This window comes from Athene cunicularia (genome assembly GCF_003259725.1).
Source record: "Athene cunicularia isolate RWA chromosome 1 unlocalized genomic scaffold, athCun1 chr1_part2, whole genome shotgun sequence".
NCBI classification, from domain to species: Eukaryota; Metazoa; Chordata; class Aves; order Strigiformes; family Strigidae; genus Athene; species Athene cunicularia.
This window is the reverse complement of record NW_020799092.1, coordinates 49,731,873-49,750,866: the sequence shown is the minus strand read 5'-3', so window position 1 is coordinate 49,750,866 and position 18,994 is coordinate 49,731,873. Positions and strand designations below refer to the sequence as shown.

At 37.9% G+C, this 18,994-nt stretch overlaps 1 protein-coding gene across 1 annotated transcript in view; it reads right to left on the bottom strand.

Annotated features, from left to right (window-relative positions):
- NELL2 (neural EGFL like 2) overlaps nt 1–18,994 on the bottom strand; it is a gene marked incomplete at its 5' end in the record, with an annotated part of 130,812 nt that overhangs the window by 72,758 nt on the left and 39,060 nt on the right. Inside the window, 3 exons of the mRNA XM_026865859.1 lie at nt 10,710–10,838; nt 13,818–13,920; nt 16,650–16,741. Of these exons, the coding sequence (XP_026721660.1) occupies nt 10,710–10,838; nt 13,818–13,920; nt 16,650–16,741 (324 nt within the window). The remainder of the gene's footprint in view (nt 1–10,709; nt 10,839–13,817; nt 13,921–16,649; nt 16,742–18,994) is intronic.

Genomic DNA, 18,994 nt, shown 5'->3' with positions numbered 1-18,994 from the left:
AGCCTAGTTAGCATATTAATGTACATTAATGTCTTACTGTTCAGCCAGTAAGATGCTGAAGTCAGTTCAATAGGATGAATGCACCACTCCAATGGCTCTACACACACAACAATAAAGACTTGTGTGCTTGAAGTCTGTGATGTGATACTGAGCCACCAGCTGTGATGTACTGACAACAATGTAGTCATGGAGATCATCAACCTGCTCTATTCCCAATGGAACAGAAAAAAGAGGCATCTCTGGGAAAACTGGTTAGTGCAAAAGTGTTTGGAATCTGCACTTCAATGACTTATTTATACTTGTAAAAACATCAAAACAAACAAACAAACAAACAAAAAAAACCAAAACCGCTTTTCTTTATCTCCCCAAGCACTAAAACAAAATTTATGCAAAATATATAACCCAGGAAAAGTTTCCCTGTATCCCTTCCTCCTGCACCCTAATGAGTTTGCTTCCCCAGAGTGAAACTCCCAGTTGTGTTTTACAATTCCATTAATAAGAAGAGCATTTGACCTGCAATCTATAATTCACTGTTGACCAAAGACTCGCACTAACGAACAAAGTGTCTCCTTCGGCCTCACTATTCATCATTGCTTTTGTCCACCACAAAAGCCTGCCAGAACAAATGAGTCTGGTACTAAGTCAGTAAATCCAGGATGTAAAGAGGAGAGGCTATTTCCAGAACTGCGGATCCTTTATGGATAGTGTCCTGCCTCCAGCTATTTCCTTTAAAACTCGATGGTATCTAGCATCAGTGATCCCCTGGTCACACTTACAGAGGCATATAGTGAGCAGGGAGATGCTTTTGCAGGATTTTTGCAACAAATAATATTATGTACCTAGAAAGAGAGCAAACAGGAACATAAAAAGATTTATAAGAATTTATTTCATGTGCATCAAAAAATTACCCTGAACACAAGATCAGATTAGATTAGACCTACAAATTAAAACCAAAACAAAAAAAACCACCCTTTTTTTTTGTGTTAATGAAAGGTTCTGTCTTCACAACCCATAAATATGAAGCCCCACATTTACCTGCTGAAGAAGCTAATGCTTTTTCACCTCTCCCACATAACTTCATCAGCAAATCTCCATCCTGACCCAAGGGCTCCGCTGCTAAGAGCAAGGATATCATTTACCCACCATTCCTGTGAATCTTGGACCTCTCTGCTGAGAATCCCAAGGATGGATGCCAGTAATGATGGTCACCATAAAGGGCCTTCAGCCCCTTACTTTTATCACTACTGAACTGACTCATACAGAAATAGATAAGCTGGGAAAGGCTGAGACTTTCTCATCTGGTCCCTGACCTAGAAAAAGGGCATCACAAGATCAGCAGATGTTACTCACCAATTAAGGGACTATGAAAGAGAATGAACAGTGATCAATCACAGCAACAAATACCACTGAGAAAGGTAAATGTGGATTTAAAACCAACACAACCTGTCCTGCATCTTGGACAGGGTCACAAAGGAAAAAAGGTTCTATCCATTCTTCTTTCTCTCTGAATTGCCTCCACCAATAATACCTCTTCTTTTTGCACTTTCTCCCTCTGACATCAAGCTTCTCTGCTGTTTTCCTCCCTCCCTCACTTTCTACCTAAGTTTAGTCCTGTCTCCAGATCTTAGTCACTTTGTCTCTCCTCCTGTCTTCAACCCATCCCCTCACCAGCTCCTCCTCCTTAATAGAAAAAGGACAGACCGTAACTTTGAAGCAAGCTTACACCAGCCTATCCATCTGTGAAAGTATTGGTTTTTTTCCTTTCACCACCAAACACACTAACTCATCCTCAAACTCTTCCTTCCCAATTGCTCAAGTGATTAGTATATTAAAACTTCCCAGCCCATTGCTCCAATAAAAATGCTCTTAAATACAGTCTCTTCCACTTTCTGACCATATTTCTGAGCTCATATTATCTCCAGGCTCCCTTCACTTTCAGCTACAACCTGGTTTCATTATCTCACATACTTTGGTTTCCACACCCTTCTTGCGTATACCTTTACTCACTCTCTGAGGATGAAGTGTCTTGGGGCTCTGGCACAGCCCTTGCTCCTTCTCCTTGCACTACTACTTCCAGTTTGTTGATCACCAGGGAAGCCTTTGGTTTAACTGCTACTGTTTCTCCAGTCAGTCACAAACCAATCACTGTAATTTTGTTTTGCTTTCCTCTACCAAATCCAGTGCAGCAGTTTTTCCAACTGACATATTCCACAAAGGATTCCATCAACTTCAATCAAAATTGTGTATTTTATCACAATGTCCCATGTTACTTATTCCAGCTGACTGCACCATCATAGCTGTCATCACTCATACCCTCTATAATCTTTGATTTTTCTTCTCCTTAAATATATATAGCCCTGTGCCTTCTGTGTTACCAATAGCCACTAAAAGGCCTAGCCCCAACAGAAAAATTACCAAGTGGTCATGTGTATATGATCTACCTCTGAAACCGGGTTTTTTGTTCTTGGGTTTTTATATTTTTATTTTTGTCTACCTTTCTGCAGTTATGTGTCTCTCCTCCCTCAAAAGAGAAAAGCAGTAAAACCTAAGGAATCAAAATATAACTAACCTCGTGAACCAGCTACAACATACCCCATGTACTGAGTTACAAAAATAACCTCAAGCATACACAAAGACCAAGGAGAAAAAACAAAATAACCTTCCATCATCCCCACCATGCTGCTCCCAGCAAAGAACCTGGGCCACTAACAACTCACTGTAGCAATGCATAGGGAGGGTAAAGAAGAAATGGGCAGCTACTTAGGTCTATTGATTTTTATTGAATTATTAATGGACCTTAAGAGAAACTGGGTGAGTTGGATTATAAATGTTAGCACTGCTGTAATTGAACTAATAAGCAGTTGTTATATCTTGACTAGACTTCTAAAGCATCGATTAGACTAAAAATAAATTCTAATTATTGGATCTTCACACAAGGCATGTTCTTTCCTGGCCCATAACTAAACTGCATTGGTAACACATACACACATTGTACACATCTTGGTGCTTTTCCCTTCATATTATTTTAAATCTCTAATCTTTGCTTAAGTTCATGATTTCTCTGTGCATCTCCTGCAACCTAAGAGGAGGCTATTAGGACAAAAATAAATAGGACTTAAATAAAAGCAAAGTCACTCAAGGTCTGCATTACTTGACAGAAGCTCTATATAGCTTTCAAAGAACACTATACAACATTAAGCATTTCAAAAATATCATTTTTAAGAGTAGAAAGAGTTATCTTTATTTCAACTTTCCCTAGTTCTCGGGAGACAGACTGTTGAGATAAAACTGCCCTTGTTAAACATGCAGTAGGCGATACTGTTCAACAGTTACCTGTGCAAGTGAGAGTCTTAGAAGAAAATGAAATCTTATCTCAGCCTCATGAAAACATCACTGGACTCCACATATATTATGTAGTTTTAGATAGATAGATAGATAGATAGATAGATAGATAGATAGATAGATAGATAGATATCGCACAGGAAATTTTTGAAAACAAATATTGCCTGCCATCACATAATGTTTTTACTTGGCAAACTGCATCTTCTTACTATTTAATATCTTATAATTAATTCATATGGTAGTGTATACATGATAAAACACGTAATTATATATAGTTATCTGTCAGATATGAAAGCATCTCATGGGGCCTTTCCTTAGGCACCAAACAACTAGTCTGATATAGCTGCATACTGAGAATAAAAAGGATGTTGTATATGAGTAATTAGTGAATTCCAAAAGTCAGAACAGCTTACTGAGAGTCCAGTTCATGATCCACCCTCCTTCAGCACTGCATTCGGTTAGAAATAGGTCTTCAAATTTGAATTGCAAAATCACCTTTTTATTTCTTTTTTTAAAGTATGGTAGCTTTTCATCATTTTGAACAGTGAACGTCAAGAATTTAGAAATACTTGCCACTGTTAGTGTTTTTGTTTTCACCTACTTTAAAAGTGGAATAAGGAGCATTAATATTTTTATACAGAAACTACAAAAATATATATCAGATTCTTCTCAGGAAGAGCCGGCACAGATTGTACTGCATGTGTGTACTTTAAAATTCCTTGTCAGAAGACATGCACACATAACAGGACAGTACCTGTAAGCTGTAGTAAAGCCCCTGTGGTTGGGTTAGACTGTATTTAGAGTTTGCGTAAGGTCTACAGGATGTAGCATATTCCCACAAGCTATCCAGTAGATTACTGCCTGTTCTGCAGAAATATGTGACAATATCAGCTGTCCCTCAAATGATGCCACACTAGTTAAAGTACCACAACAGATATAATCACTGTGGCTGCTATTGCTCTGCACTCTAATGCTGAGCATTTCTGTGTCTTTGTTACAGCTCTTGGGGATACAGCCTCTACATATTTGTTAAGACCTGTCACAATTTTGGCCTGAGGTTTTGAAAGTTACAAAAGAAAACCAACCAACTGGCTGTGGTTACTTTTCAGCACAGTGACACATCTAACTCTTTCAGTAGAGACTTCCCAGCTACTAGTGAAAATTGGAGAGAAAAGAAAACAAGAATGAAATTAAGGCTTTAGTTTCTTTTGTCTTTTGCTTTGAGGTTGCAGATTTAAGCAATTTGTATGAAAAGTTTCACCTTAATTTCTCATTTAAAACCAAAACGCAACATATGCTTTTATTGCTGGTGGAAAGGGCTGCTCTCAGTACAATAAAGCATCTCCTTAACAGGCACTGGTAGCGCAGAGGAGTTTGAAAGATTTTCCATTAGACTCCCTTTTATAAATAGTTTCAGCTATTTTTTTATAGTAGTAACATCACTCAGTCCTGGCCATAGGTGGATGATAGAATCCATCTGAACATACTTCCTGTGAAAGTAATAAAAATCAAGTAACACTGAATCACATCCTGCAATTGTACATGAACAAACTATACCACTGCTACAGGTGGTGGGACTATCTATACCCCAGTATGCACCACGCTTTATGAACTGGTGTCAGGGATACTACTTGTACACTACTTTTCAGAGTTAGGAACGTGCTTTATTATTTTCCTGAATAAGAGTCATGGCAGACAAGAAGGATTTGGCCCACTCTGACACATTGATACATTAGAACTGGCCTGATAATTCTTCATATTTAGGTTTCTCAGTAACATAATGATGGAAATAAGTTGACTCTTACTGCCTTTGCTAAGAATAAATATTAATAATTTATAATTTAGTAATACTGTTGAATATTCATGTTTAATTTTAATATTAATAATGTTTAATTACTTTTTAATAGCGATTTGGGAAAAATAACATTCTGCCCTCCTAGAGCAAAAGTTTATCCTTCTGCTTGATTAGTTTTCCAGCCCAACTCAAGATGACAAGGTAATGACTCAAACACTGCCAGCTGATGGAGATGGAAATCTTTATTTCTTAGGTATAAGTGATACTATTGCCTCATTTCACTTACAGAAAACAATTTATGTATGAAGAGAGAAGCTTGGGTAACCTTCACAATTTCACAGAACTGACAGTACTTCAGAGCTCCTGAGTAGGACTCTCACCCAAAAGATATGATGCATATCACGAAGACAGCAAAGCTAGCAAATAGTACTGGTTATTAATGACCCAGAGGACTTAATATAATGTATTTTAAAACTCTGGGGTTTATCTCCATTACAGAGATCTCAATTTTACACTCTTCTCACTATCATACTTAAAGAAAAAATACGTTGTTGATTACTGTACTTGGCCAATATGATGCAACATGTATTCTACTGAAATTTTATTATTAATTTTTATCTTTTGTAAGGTAAGTCTTCACTGCAATCTATAGAAATCAGGCTCCTTCTGAAAATATACTTGATTTTTGTAATCCAGTAGTTAAAAACAAGATTAACAGTAAGATTAACAGATTGTAATAATTAGGTAAGTGAAGAAATGTAATGTTTTTGTTGTTGAAGAGGGTTGAATAATGCTTTAGTAATTTCACCTAAACACAGGGATAAATTAGTAAATCTTTCATAGCAGAATGACAACATACAACTTTGAGCTAAAGTAAACCTGATGAGGTCTAACCAAGTGGTGCTTCCGACACACTTCAGACATCTACTCTGGAAAGAGACAATTCATCTTATAAGACTACTTACTTCCCTCCACTGACAATGACCCAAATCAAGACAGCTTATTCAAAAGCAGATTTCTAAACTGAAGACTTTATCCCATGGAAGGACAATCATCAGTAAAGCTGATTTAATTCTCAAATGTAGACAAAAATCTCATAGTCTTTGGTCTCACTTCAGCTGCTACACTTGAAACCGGGACAAACATGGCAACAGCAGAGAAACTAGGATAGTTACTGAGGAAGAAGGATTAATTAGAATAAAAATGGAAAATGGTTACACAAAAATTTGTTAAATAATATTAAATGATCTGAAACTGTTGAGATAATTCAGCTAGGTTGTGTACTTATACTGTGTTCTGATATTCCCAAATATCAGAAAATAAACATTCTGGTCCACATACCCATAAGGTAAATTTGTGATGTGTGAAGCGTTGACCCTGGTCAGCAATTCAGCACCTACCAGCTGTTTGCTTGCTCCCCTCTCCAGTAGGATGGGGGAGAGAAAGTAAGAAAAAAATCATGAGGTGAGATAATGACTGTTTGATAAGTGAAGGGAATAAAAGGGGGAAAAAGTGATTCAAAAGCAATCACTCTCCAGCTCTTACCAGCAGACTGATGCCCAACCAGTCTTCACGCAACAGCCACCTTAGAAAGAGTAACCCCATTTTTACTGATGAGGAAAACATTGTATGGTCTGAAATATCCCTTTGTTGAGTTGGGCTCAGCTGTCCCAGCTGTGTCCCCTTCCAATCACTTGCCCGTCCCCAGCCTACTCACTGCAGGATAGGTGAGAAACAGAGATGGCCTTCACACGGTGCAAGCACTGTTCAGCAATAGCTAAAACATCCCTGTGTTAGCAACACTGTTCTAGTCAGGAATCTAAAACAAAGCACCATACAGGCTGCTACAAAGAAAATTAACTCCATCACGGCCAAAATCAGTACATGATATAAAACAGCCTCTGCATCAAGCAAAATCCTCTTGATAAAAGCAAATAACCTGTTTTTCTCCAATCTTGTGCAGTCCTGGTGCTTACAAAAGATTACTGCATTCTCCTGTCTTCTTTCTTGACTCTCCTCTCTAATCAGCAATCCTTGGCAAGAATTCTGAAGTGAAATCAGATTTTGCACAGAGATAGTTAGGTGGTATTATTAAATGAGAAAATCAGACTCAGGCAATCCTTCCAACTGCAGTCTCCAAAGGGTGGAAGTAACACCTTGTCCCCAAACTCATCTTTTGAGGACCGCCAAAAGCGCAGACATGGTGCATGAAAATGGCTTAGGTTCAAGGATCCGAGAAGAACACCTAAAGAGGCCACCAGCAGACTATTTGCAAACCCATCTTATTTGAAATATGGGTATATTTCGCTCCTCTACATGCATCAGATTATCTTGATAGCCGAGAGTCACAAATTTTATCCTTAAAAATTTTATCAGCGTAACTCCACCTCCACAAATGTAGTAGGCATTGAACACTATTTTAAATAGATCCCTGAGGGCTATCATCATTTTGAGAGCACTGCAGGTTGTTGCTTTGGGAAAAAACGAATTAGACTTCATGAGAACAACTGGTTTTGTAAAATGCTGATGTTAGGTGGGCTAAACACCAAGGATACTATATTCAGAAGCACCTTCACCTGGGCAGCACAGCATAATTCATACCCAACCTGCCCACAAGGTATCTCAAACTGCATAATAACCTGAGGCAGAAAATAGATTTCAGAGTACTTGAATAAAGCTTAAAGCATGTAAATGAAGAAATCCCAACTGTAAGCATTGCTTTAAAGAGTCCTTCAAGGGAAAGGTAAATGTGACATAAATATTAACAAATATTATTATAAAACAGAAAGGTATCCACCATAACAGTATCTAGAGACATCACATAACTTTGGAAAAGCACCAGTTCTTTCTAGGACAGAAGCCAAACACTTCCATTATTCAGATTAAATTTATGCAACTTTTCCAGACCTACACTGAAACCAGCTTTGAGTATTTTTATTTTTCTTCTACCTTAAGGAGAAGTTCTGCCAATGGGAGCATCATTACTTCTGTTTATTCTTTGAATTTTGACAGTGCTAAGGCACAAATCAGGATTGTATTTAGTGGTTTGGCTCTAACACAGAATCAATGACATCCAATTTTGCAGTATATTTGAACTTTAGTGAAGTGCAAACGTAGAAACAGCAATCATACCCATGAGCAGCCAATACGAAAAGCATTCTCTGAGGTTTTGTGTTAACTAGACATTTCTACACTTGGCATTGCTCATAATTAAAGCCATAATAATGGCACAGTGAAGAAACGGTACATGCTGAGAAAGGGAGGTTGGGACCATTTCAGCCTTTCAAGATGAAGAACAGGACTCTGAAAAGACTTGGTATTATACTATTGCTATTGTGCCCTTTGCTGTTACTTTGTTTAATATTAAGGCAAGAGAGTCTTTCCAGAAATAAAAAACTCAGCACTCAAAGAGGCATTTGGGCTAGAAAAAGGGATATAATACTAAACGCCCAACTCCGAAGAAACATGGGTATTTCAGTTCCCTTCCCCTCCTCTTCCACAAAAACAATCCTAAAGTTTCCATGCGTAAACTTATTTCCCCTCCTTCTAGCATATGACCTGCACACTCAGTCAGGGACAGCCAGCCAAGGCCAGGTCTGGACCCATGTACCAAGTATGCATAGTTCAAGTGTGGAGCCTACACTGCAGCTACAGTACATAACCAGCAGCAAAGATAGACTGTTTTGCCTGCTGAGTTAACATTGCCTGTGGCTGGAAGAGCCTTATCTGGCAGGGACCCAATCTCATGAGCTTTGCTCATGTGGGCACATCTTCCTAATGGAACTTACTCCCGCTATCTTCAATGTGAGCAAGTGGTCCTGGATCAGGTGATAAATCATACACATTTTTAAGAGATAATTTAATGCATCCAAACACAGTAACATGTAAAATTATGATTGTTATGTAAATAATGTGTTCAAACCTTTTATTCACTTATGCAAGTTTTTTGAAAGCACTTAAGTAGATTGATAATTACCACCAAGAAACAACGTAATTTGCCCATACAGAAGCAATCGGGCTCAAAAAATCATCATACTGAATTCAGGTACTGCACAAACCGGTAAATCCATTTATAATATGAATACATCAGTCTCACATATGAGAATCTACTGTGTCCTCATCTAAACATTTCATCACCAATGCTGATCAAAAAGCTTCTTTTGTTTTTCATTTTTGACATGCCTGGCAAATTCCACACAGAGCAACAAACGCTAATTTGAGTGATGTGGAGATCACTGAGAAAGTGTAACTTGTTTTTCTGCTTTCATTTAGCAGAGTAACAACAGAGCCGCAGAAAAAAAAAACTCCTTAAAGCACGTGATTTCTCCGTAAGTCCACTGCTCCAGTGATCCCCTCAAATAGGAAATGGCTGATGAGTTCCCAGAAATGCAGCTCTGCAGCCTATGCCTTGGCATAGTCTCCAGGGACTATGGGATAAAAAGCGGCTGATGCTGCAGAACAGAACAAGCTATATAGCAGGTCCTGATGTCAGATGCCCGCTGGGACATGTTTCTGCATGATTTTTAGTTCTACTTTTCAAAATAGGTTTCTGTCAGAAGGCTTACCATAAACAATAAGCATAGGTCTGCAAAGCTGAATTATATGCTCCTTTCATGACAACAGTGAAAAATTCTCAATTCTACATCTACAGATGAGCATTCTCACTGATGTTAATGCAGCTACTAACTCAAGTAAGCTGTAAGCATTAACTTTTGCAAAGTTCAGCCAAAGCAACAGTTTTAAAAGCCCTTGATTCATCCCATTTAGTTGTGCATCGCCAGAGAACAATCCAGTCATTAGGTGGAACTATAGAGTACCTTAGACTACTCATAGATGCTTGACTTTCAATTTAGCAGGCTAAATCTGAACCAAACTGCTTATTAGTCAAAGGCCATCCTGCTCCAACACCTAAGCTTTATTGTAAGAATTGCCTGATAGTACACAAGTATTATGTGTTTGCAGAATCACTGTTTTTATGAGGAAGAGTAACAGTTAGAACAAAAGCTAAGAGATTGTGCAGAGGACTTTGGCTCTCACTGCTACAGTCGAGATGGGGTTTTTCACAGGATTACGCCAGATTGCGAAGGCACAAATTACAGAGGCTTCTCTTCCAATTAAGTAACTTGTTGCTCCCTGATACCAAAAGAGCAGCTCAAATAATAAATCATTACTCAGTATGATTAACAATACTAATATCTAGACTATAGCATTTACTTACTTCCTGGGGAGAGAGAATGGGAACAGGCAGTTTTACTAATGCGCTATTCAAATGGTTGACTTTTAGGTTCCCTGAATATCTGAATACCATGAAAAACAAAGGAAAACTTTCCTATGGAAGCATGTTTCTAATTGAAGAACTCAGCCATACTAACTTGCCACTTCAACATTGACAAATTTTTTAAGTATTTTTTAAAGGACTTAACTGGAGAGATAATTATTTTAGTTGATTAATACGCTGCATATCTAATTCATTGCATTTAATAGGTCTGTCCCTTCGACAACCCATGAATCAATACATTCATCCCACAGTTAATTTAAGCAGCAAGAGCTAAGCATCTATACAAGGTATTACCTTCACAGTAGGCACTGTCCTCTCGAAGAGCTCGGAAGCCATCTCGGCAGCTACAGACAGCTCTGTCTTCTAGGTTTCGGCAGACAGAATGCTCCATACAATTATGTCCTTCAGTGCAAAAGTCATGGCCTGTACAGAAGCAAATATGATTGAGGGTTAAAAAGAATCCAGGGAGTATAAAACATCCCTGTCAAAGACAGTCCTATCTATACCTCAGTTAGGTCAAAGAATACATTTTGATTGTCCGTGAGATATAGAAAAAGAAATTGTACCAAGCATGAAATTGATGAAAGGAGTAGTAAAGGCCACAAGAACAGACTGTCTTTCGGTCTTTGATTGAATTTCAGGTTATGGCATTGATCTAAGGCAGCTAGATAGGAGGCTTGCTTAAATCCCCTTACTGTCTCCTTGTCATTGTTAAGTACTTTTACAGGACACTTCTTAATTTTATATTTTTCTTCATTGTCTTTTTTTTTTTTTTTTTCTTGGACATTTATAAAGGAGCTCAATAGCTTACACACTCAGTAGCTCATTTACTACAGGTATTACTTTTTTTCCTAGCACTTTTTTGTCCCCAGGTGTATTTATAAAATCCTTCCACATTTAACCAAAAGCCATTGATTAACATTGACTTGTTTTGCTCTTCTCTTCCCCCTTATCTGTTCAAGCTCCACTGACTGAATACTCTTTCCCGATTGCATCATCCTTTCTATTTCAGAGAACTTTAATTTTAAAATCTCACCTTTTAGGCATCCCTATTTCCTATTTACCTATTTTTCCTTTCCTTTTTTCCTGAGCATGACTGTTTTCCATTGCACCTTAATTACAGGTTTTTAAAATTCTGAAGTTCTTTTCCAGGCTGGAAAATTTAGGTTGAACCTTTCAACTCAGTAGGTTTTTTTAAAATTCCTTCTGTTTGCTCTCATGTAATCTAATGCTGCTATGTTGCTGAACACCATTAAAACATCCTCTTTTATGCTGAATTCAAGCTAGTTGTAGTAACTGACTTGCAGCTTCCACAATTTCCACATCTGTCTATAAAGGTGTGGAGCTTGTCTCCTTCATTGTTTTCCCAAGAATTGTTTTTGTTTAAAGTTTTCATCTTTAACTGAAGCATTAGAATTTATCAAGCAGCAGTACTTCACCGTTGCTTTCCAGTAACTATTTTCTTCTCTCAAAACCTCCCACGGGAGAACTGGGGAATGTGGTCAGGCTCAGGGGACCAGGACTGATGTAACAGCAACAGCTCCAGAATGCAAGCGGGCATCAAGCTGCAACACAGGCCTCTTACAAAATAATAACCTATTTGTTGGCAGTAAAGTTTATTATTTTTATCATTCCACCTGGTTTCTGCTTCATATTTTTCTATGAAAGAGCTTCTACCTTTAACTTCACAGAAGTTAAATGAGCACTTCAAGAAAGACAACAGCAGAATCTGCTTGGAGGTCAGGACAACGAGGTGTTTTGCACTTGGGCAGCTCATGAACAGTGTGACGCAACACAAACAAGCAAAACAAGAGAAACAGAATGTTTTAGTACTGAGACCCAGTGATATGGTCATGATGCAAACATCACAGACCTACTGTGATACGAGAGGCTGATGTTCTCCTTTCTCTCTTCCTGCTGTGCATTGTCTCCCTGTAACCTAGAGATACGCTTAGGTAATGTTACTTAAATATTATAATTCACCGTAGCGACCGCAGTGCTGTTATCTAACATAGGACATTAAGAATCAAAAAGCTTTATAAGCTTTTACTAGCATCAGAGGATCTTCAGTGCTCATTGATGACAGCAGAAATGTATGTGTCAAGAGCAACCTCTGTCCATGGTCACATCTACTCTTTGCCTTTTTTTGTCTTCCTCATCAAAGCCTGAGTTAATGACAAAAGCAAAAGTCTTATTTCTGGATTTCTTGGCCTGGATTGGTTTCTATCAGATTTTGGCACTAAATAACTAAGAACATACATGTCATTCAGAAAGGGTGGGGGTTTTTTTACTGATTTTTCATTATTCTAAAGACTCTCAGCACTTACATATCAGCTGTATTAATAAACAAAATACATGCTGCTGAATAATAGCATACAGCAACTTCCTGTTTAAAGAATAAGCTCCATAGCTCATGAGAGGCCAAGGTATCCTGGTTCAGAAAGGATTAAAAATGTTCAGAAAGCACTCATCTGACATACATTAAAATTTTCTAGCTATACCAGGTACAAGAAACACAGAATTCTTTTCTCTAAGCCACTAAAGAGTCTATAGAAAATTATCATTTAAAAAATCTGTTTTTACTGTGACAGACTTTGAAACCTATCAACTTCTCTTAAGTTCTTTTCTTCTTTCTTATCTCTCTGCTTGATGCCATTAATCATATCCTTTGTGTTTGCACACAGAAGTATACCTAAAATCAGCCGAAGAGTCTAACATCTTCTTTCATGCCAGGTACCAATTTATCTGATTTAGCTACAGAAGAAACAGACGTAGCCACTTGAAGATGCAATTGCTCATAGCTTTGAAGATAACAGTATTAGTCCAGATCAAAAGAGTGGGCTCAAGACACAAAGCACTTCCTGCACCTCTCTCCTTTGGTGAGGATCAGTCTGGGTGTAACACACAAAGGTACGCAGCATACAGAAATGTTCCCCAAAGCTTCTGTTTCTAAATGCAGACGATAAACCCAAACAGGTAAACTAGTCACTCCAGCCTTTGAACAACTATATAGCACCAAGTTCTCAGACATCTCAAAGTATCTCAGAAAGAGATACTTTGGCAAACATGGACATTTCTCCAATCTCATTTTGTTTTGACACTGGATTGGGTGAAGCGTAGAATATCACTGAGTATGTATATAATTTCTTTGACTTTTCACCCATTTTTGGCTAGAATGAAACACATAAACATGTTTCACAAAATGTACACTATTAGACATTTTACAAACAATTTTCAGATGTCACAATGCAGATGTTATCTATTCAGCTTCTCAAGATCTACAGTGTTTACCTGTTTACCATGTGTAGGAGTGTCCTATTCAAAATGATCAGAAAAAAGTCTATATAATCTATAGGAATGGACAATTACACTCAGCATGCACACATCCTGCTATTACCTTACCTTTACAGATTTTGCAGCAACTGTGAGATAAGGGGATCTGTTGAGATTCTGGGCAGTTCAAAGCTGTACAAATGTCTTTTGGAATACGCTGCATTTTGTGGTCCTATTAAATTGAGGTAATTGATTAATATTGTGAGATGAGAAATAAAGATAAATGCAACTTTAGCAGAGCTTTAGCATTCTAATGTAAAAACAATGTAACTAACGTAAAAGAAAAAAAAATGACCAAATTCCAGGTACCTTCAAAAATCATTTGAAAGGACAAGTAGCACAATAAAAGCATCAGCAATTCCCCTATACTCAAACCTTTCGAAGCAAGCAAAAGCGTGACGACAGCTCTCATTCTTCTCTTATTTTAGTGGCTGTCGAGCAACTTGCCTCAGGAGTTTCTCTTAAAATTATGCCTGAAAGAGCAACGATTATATCTCAAAAACTGAGGCAGCAGATTCCGGAATCAAGGGTAGTCATAATGAATACTCTAAAGCAGCTTGTTATTTATACAGCAAATAAAGTCAAACCTGAATGTCTCTAAGCTCAATGCTGTGGTAGTAACACTGAAGGAAACTGGCACTGATTCCGTACCAGGAAAGAGAAGGTTTCTCAGCTAAGTTTGAATCAGGTGCCTGGAAATGTCCAATATCAAAATGGTATCTGAATATCTTCAGGCACTTAGTGCAGGTCACACGCAATCACTGCAAGTATGACCACATGAAATGCCTGCCTTAGCAATACAGCTACCGCAAATGTACCACCTTTTGCCTCCCTTGGGCCCTAATTAACGTGTCTTGCAGGGCTCTAGTCATGATATGGCAGACAGAAAACAAAGCAAACAACATGTTCCTCAGAGGCATCTGCCCTAAAATCAGCAATCTGGTTAAAATGTAAGCTCACTGAACTCAGGTCTCAGGTCCCTGTATTTCTGCATGAAGGAAAAGTGCTTAAAATCATGCATATGCCATTGCACGTAGTATTATTATGGGTCAAGCATTTAATTTTAAATCCTCTTTAAACATGAAATATAAAGACGAAACATGAACACAATGGCCAATATCAAAATTGCTGCTTAAACCTTACCTTAAACAATCTTGACAGAAACCAACCCTAACCTGATAACACAATAAAACAAACCAGCCACAGATATGTTATATGCCAGAACAAGCAAAACCCAGTAATCTCATCAAAAAATAAAGAAAAAAAACCCCTTTGATAGAAATAATATCAATTAGAGTATTCTGGGTTCCTTTTAGTTCTTTTTACAAATTCTAATTTGGAAGACAATTTTTCATTCACTTGTTTTATGATATTCAAACAGAAAAATTAGTCCCTATAGCAGGCACAACTGCAGCTGCCAAACAAACCAAAAAATATACTTAGAATTACATGCAGACAAAAAGAAGGAATTCCCTACATTGGCTTGGTAACATTGTTACAAGCCTTTAAGCATGAAATCACTATTTGTGCCACTCCTATTAAGTCTCTCTTGAGCTGCAGTCATTAATTACATCATTTTATGAGAACCCTGGTAGTGATAAGATAGTGCCCACCTATGACTTCCTAAATGACCAACAGAGTATGTGGATTTTTTTCTCTGAATTATCATTCACAAGCCTGTTCAGCAGAAACCGTATGTACTTTGGTCCTCGAAAAAACAGAATTTGAAACGGACAGTCAGGCGACCCACTAGCACACAAGTATCACTGAAATACAGACTAGCACAGCCAACAGAGGCATTTTGTTCATGGAGTATCGCACTTGCCAGCTGCAAGACACATGAGGCAACATCACATAACTTTTGGTGGTTGTTAATTATATCCATTGGCTAATCACAGAATTCATGTTCCAAGTGTCATGTCGAAAACTCGAGCTCCCAGTCCTGAAAAGTGTACAACTGAATCCAAAATTATTTCTAGACAGCTTCTCCTTTCCTTTCTCAAAAGGGTTTCAAAGCACCTACTCCAGGAAATAAGATTAGAAATCGACAGCAGTAAGACAATGGTCCCCAGTTCTACCTTGTAAAACACACTTTTTCACACCCATGTGAAGATGTTTTGAGATTTCCAGAAACTGGTCCAATAGACAGCTGCAGTGTGGCCAGAGGAGTTGCTCCCTTTCTTTCTCTGCCCTAGAAATGTGCACCCAAGTTTTCAACTCCACCCGACAGCATGCAGCTCTAACCAGCTCTCCCCATCCCTCCCCCAAAGAGACAACATGGGACCCACTGCAGCAGTTTGTAATTCTGAACCTGCAGCCATCCCTGGGGTCTATTTTGCCCTTAAAGTGCATTTGTGCCCTGAAGAACAACTCTGTTCACGCAGGAGGACAAGACTGACTCAGCATCAGGCATGTTCTGCTTACAAATAAAACAATGACCCTACCCCTTTTCCATCACTAGAAATACCAGACAGCTGGTGTGCCAGCTCTTTTCCTTCTTCTTCATCTAGCTTTTCCTCTAAGAATTATCCTGAATTCCAAATTATGTACCCATCATGTTCATGCCTCTCTTGTATCTGAGCACATAATTTTGAACGATAATACTGCACGTGTCAATGGAAACATAGTCTGCTGGGTTTTTATTACTGATGATGGAGATGATACCTAAGGAGGAAAGAATGCAGCTTGACTACTGAGCTGTGTAATCAAATCTTCCAGCTATGCAAAGTGAATTTATTTGCAAAATTTGATGTGGAACTCAGTAAGACAAACACAGGACCCCTTAGATGCTTTTTCTGTTGCTACATCCTAAGGTAGTCCTGGTCTCTTACTTAAACAGTTTCAGCAGGACTTTGATATTTCTAACATGCAAGAATTTTCTTCTATCAACAGTATTCTTACCTTGCACTCAAACAGAACACAATCCCCTGAGCTTGAATACACAGTTTCTCTTTGTCCTTCAAAGTAGGTTCTGCCTTCAAATATGCACACCGCTTCAAGAGAAAAAAAAAAAAATTAAAAACTCCAATGATTTTGAAAAAAAGTGTTAGTACTCTGCTTATAGAACTGATACATTTACTAAAAAGATAACTGCATTTTAAAGTTAAAAGATTGAATCAGCTGTAAGAATATTCTAAATCTTCCAGATATCACAAGAAAAAAAGATCAGAGGAGAGAAAAAAAAAAACCACGAAAGAACCAGAAAAGCACACTTAAGTAGAAGGTGAAGGATGCTGACGCAACATGGAGTACACATAGCTACTGAGAGGGCAGAAGAGATGTGTCTCAGTCCACACCAAGGAATGTATGACTGCCTGCAACACAGCTCAGGAGCAAAAAGGGAAATGGAGCTGTGAGAGCAGTGTGAGCGACATTAATAGATAAACAGTTTCTTGAAGAGATTGCATGCTGAAGTGTAATCACTGAAGCCACGTATTTATTTGTTATCACAGCCCTTTTGATGTTTCATCATCCCACACAATTATTTAAATGTTACATATTTGTATCTTGATTATTCCAGTTATTTATCATTACTGTTGAAGTATATTAGAGCATATGCATTTTATTTTACAGGACTGTCTTGTCTTTTTTTTTTCCCCCAACAGAAGTAGGATCAAATCTCCAATGATCAAATGATAAAATGACCCCCATAGGATTGGTGTTTCTTATACCATGACCTGGCCTGTTGCCAATCTTATGCCCTGGCAGTACTGGGTTTACAGCATGGTGCTAACACAGCTCATACTGGATTGCACCCTAAAGTTCCTATCCAGTATTTAAAGGTTACATAAAATATCTTCACAGCATACTGTCTTGCTTTTTTTAAAATGGGTCCATTACTGCAATTACGTTATGCAAAGTATAAAGGCTAAGTAATGGAACTGCTAGGTATCAGAAATCAGATGTCTGTCTCTGTTGCTTAGGACACAGTCAAGGCTCATCAGGTAAGCATAATCATGAAATAACAGGAGTGGGTTACCACTTTCAAGTTCTAGATTACATGTTAAGAGGTCTAATTTGATAAACATTGATTTGGAGATGTAAATCAATCACAGAGAGATTTATCTATTCTGTTTCAAGTACAAGACTTTTTGCTGCGTGACCTATATTAATCACCATTACTGCTGTTATTTCGATTCTCTTTTACTTGTTTTTTTTTAAACTTGCAGCTCCTAGATTTTACACACTTCTTATTACTGTGTCACCATGTAAAAAGTCAAATCTTGGAACTGATGTTGAAAAAGATGTGGTGGGCATAGCGACAAAAAAGGTTTTTTCAAATTCCAAAATATGAGTTATAACATCTTATAAAATATAAAGTATCTTGTGTGATACAAGCCCGCACAGCACTTTCAAGAAGTAGTATTACAGCACACTGCAACACTCCAAATCCCCATGAATGGCAGTTTGCAGTTCAGACATAATAAAGAAAGTACAGAAAAGAGTGACAGGAGAAAGTCCAGGCAAGAGTCCTAGGGCTAACAGAATGAGAAAGTTTGTACAACATTCACAAAGGAAGGTCACAAAGAGTCAAAAAAGCTCTATACAGTGCCTCTCTCCCAGAAAATAAGCTCTTTTAGAAGGAAGCATGTGAAAAAAAATCTATATAAATCTTTAATAGGGACTAGCAGATCATGAATTCAGACAGGATGAGGCAATCATCCAGTCATATATATCATCTCCTGTATATTACGAGCCATAACACTAAACTGAAATATTCATATATTAAGCCATTTCCCTTGCCCCATACTTTTCAAGCATCTAAGAACAACTACATGCACAAAAACCCAAAGTATAGCGGTGCCTGAGGACCACAGTGGCGATGGACACATCCTCATGCTTCCAACAGGCAGACAACTGCCTGTTCAGAAGAAAGGCAAAAGACATCAAAATCACTGTCATTCTGTCTTGGAAGAAAACACTCTCCTAAAGCCAAAATACTTTTAACATATGAATAAGACCACCCAACCATCTTAAAAAAAAAAATGTATCCATACTACCCCAAAGTCCACTGAATCCAGTATCCTCATCAACGGCAAAAAACCTCTGATTCTTCAGAGAAACACAGAAAATAATGTACACAGATCAACCATCATAAGAACACATCCAGCCTAGCATGAAATCATTAAACCATCTCTTGATTCCAACAGCCTATGAAATTATTGTAATGCAGTGATGCAGTATCACAAACACTTGCTTTCAGCAAGAAAATCAAATCTTCTCCATAAAGCCTTGGGAAAAAGAAA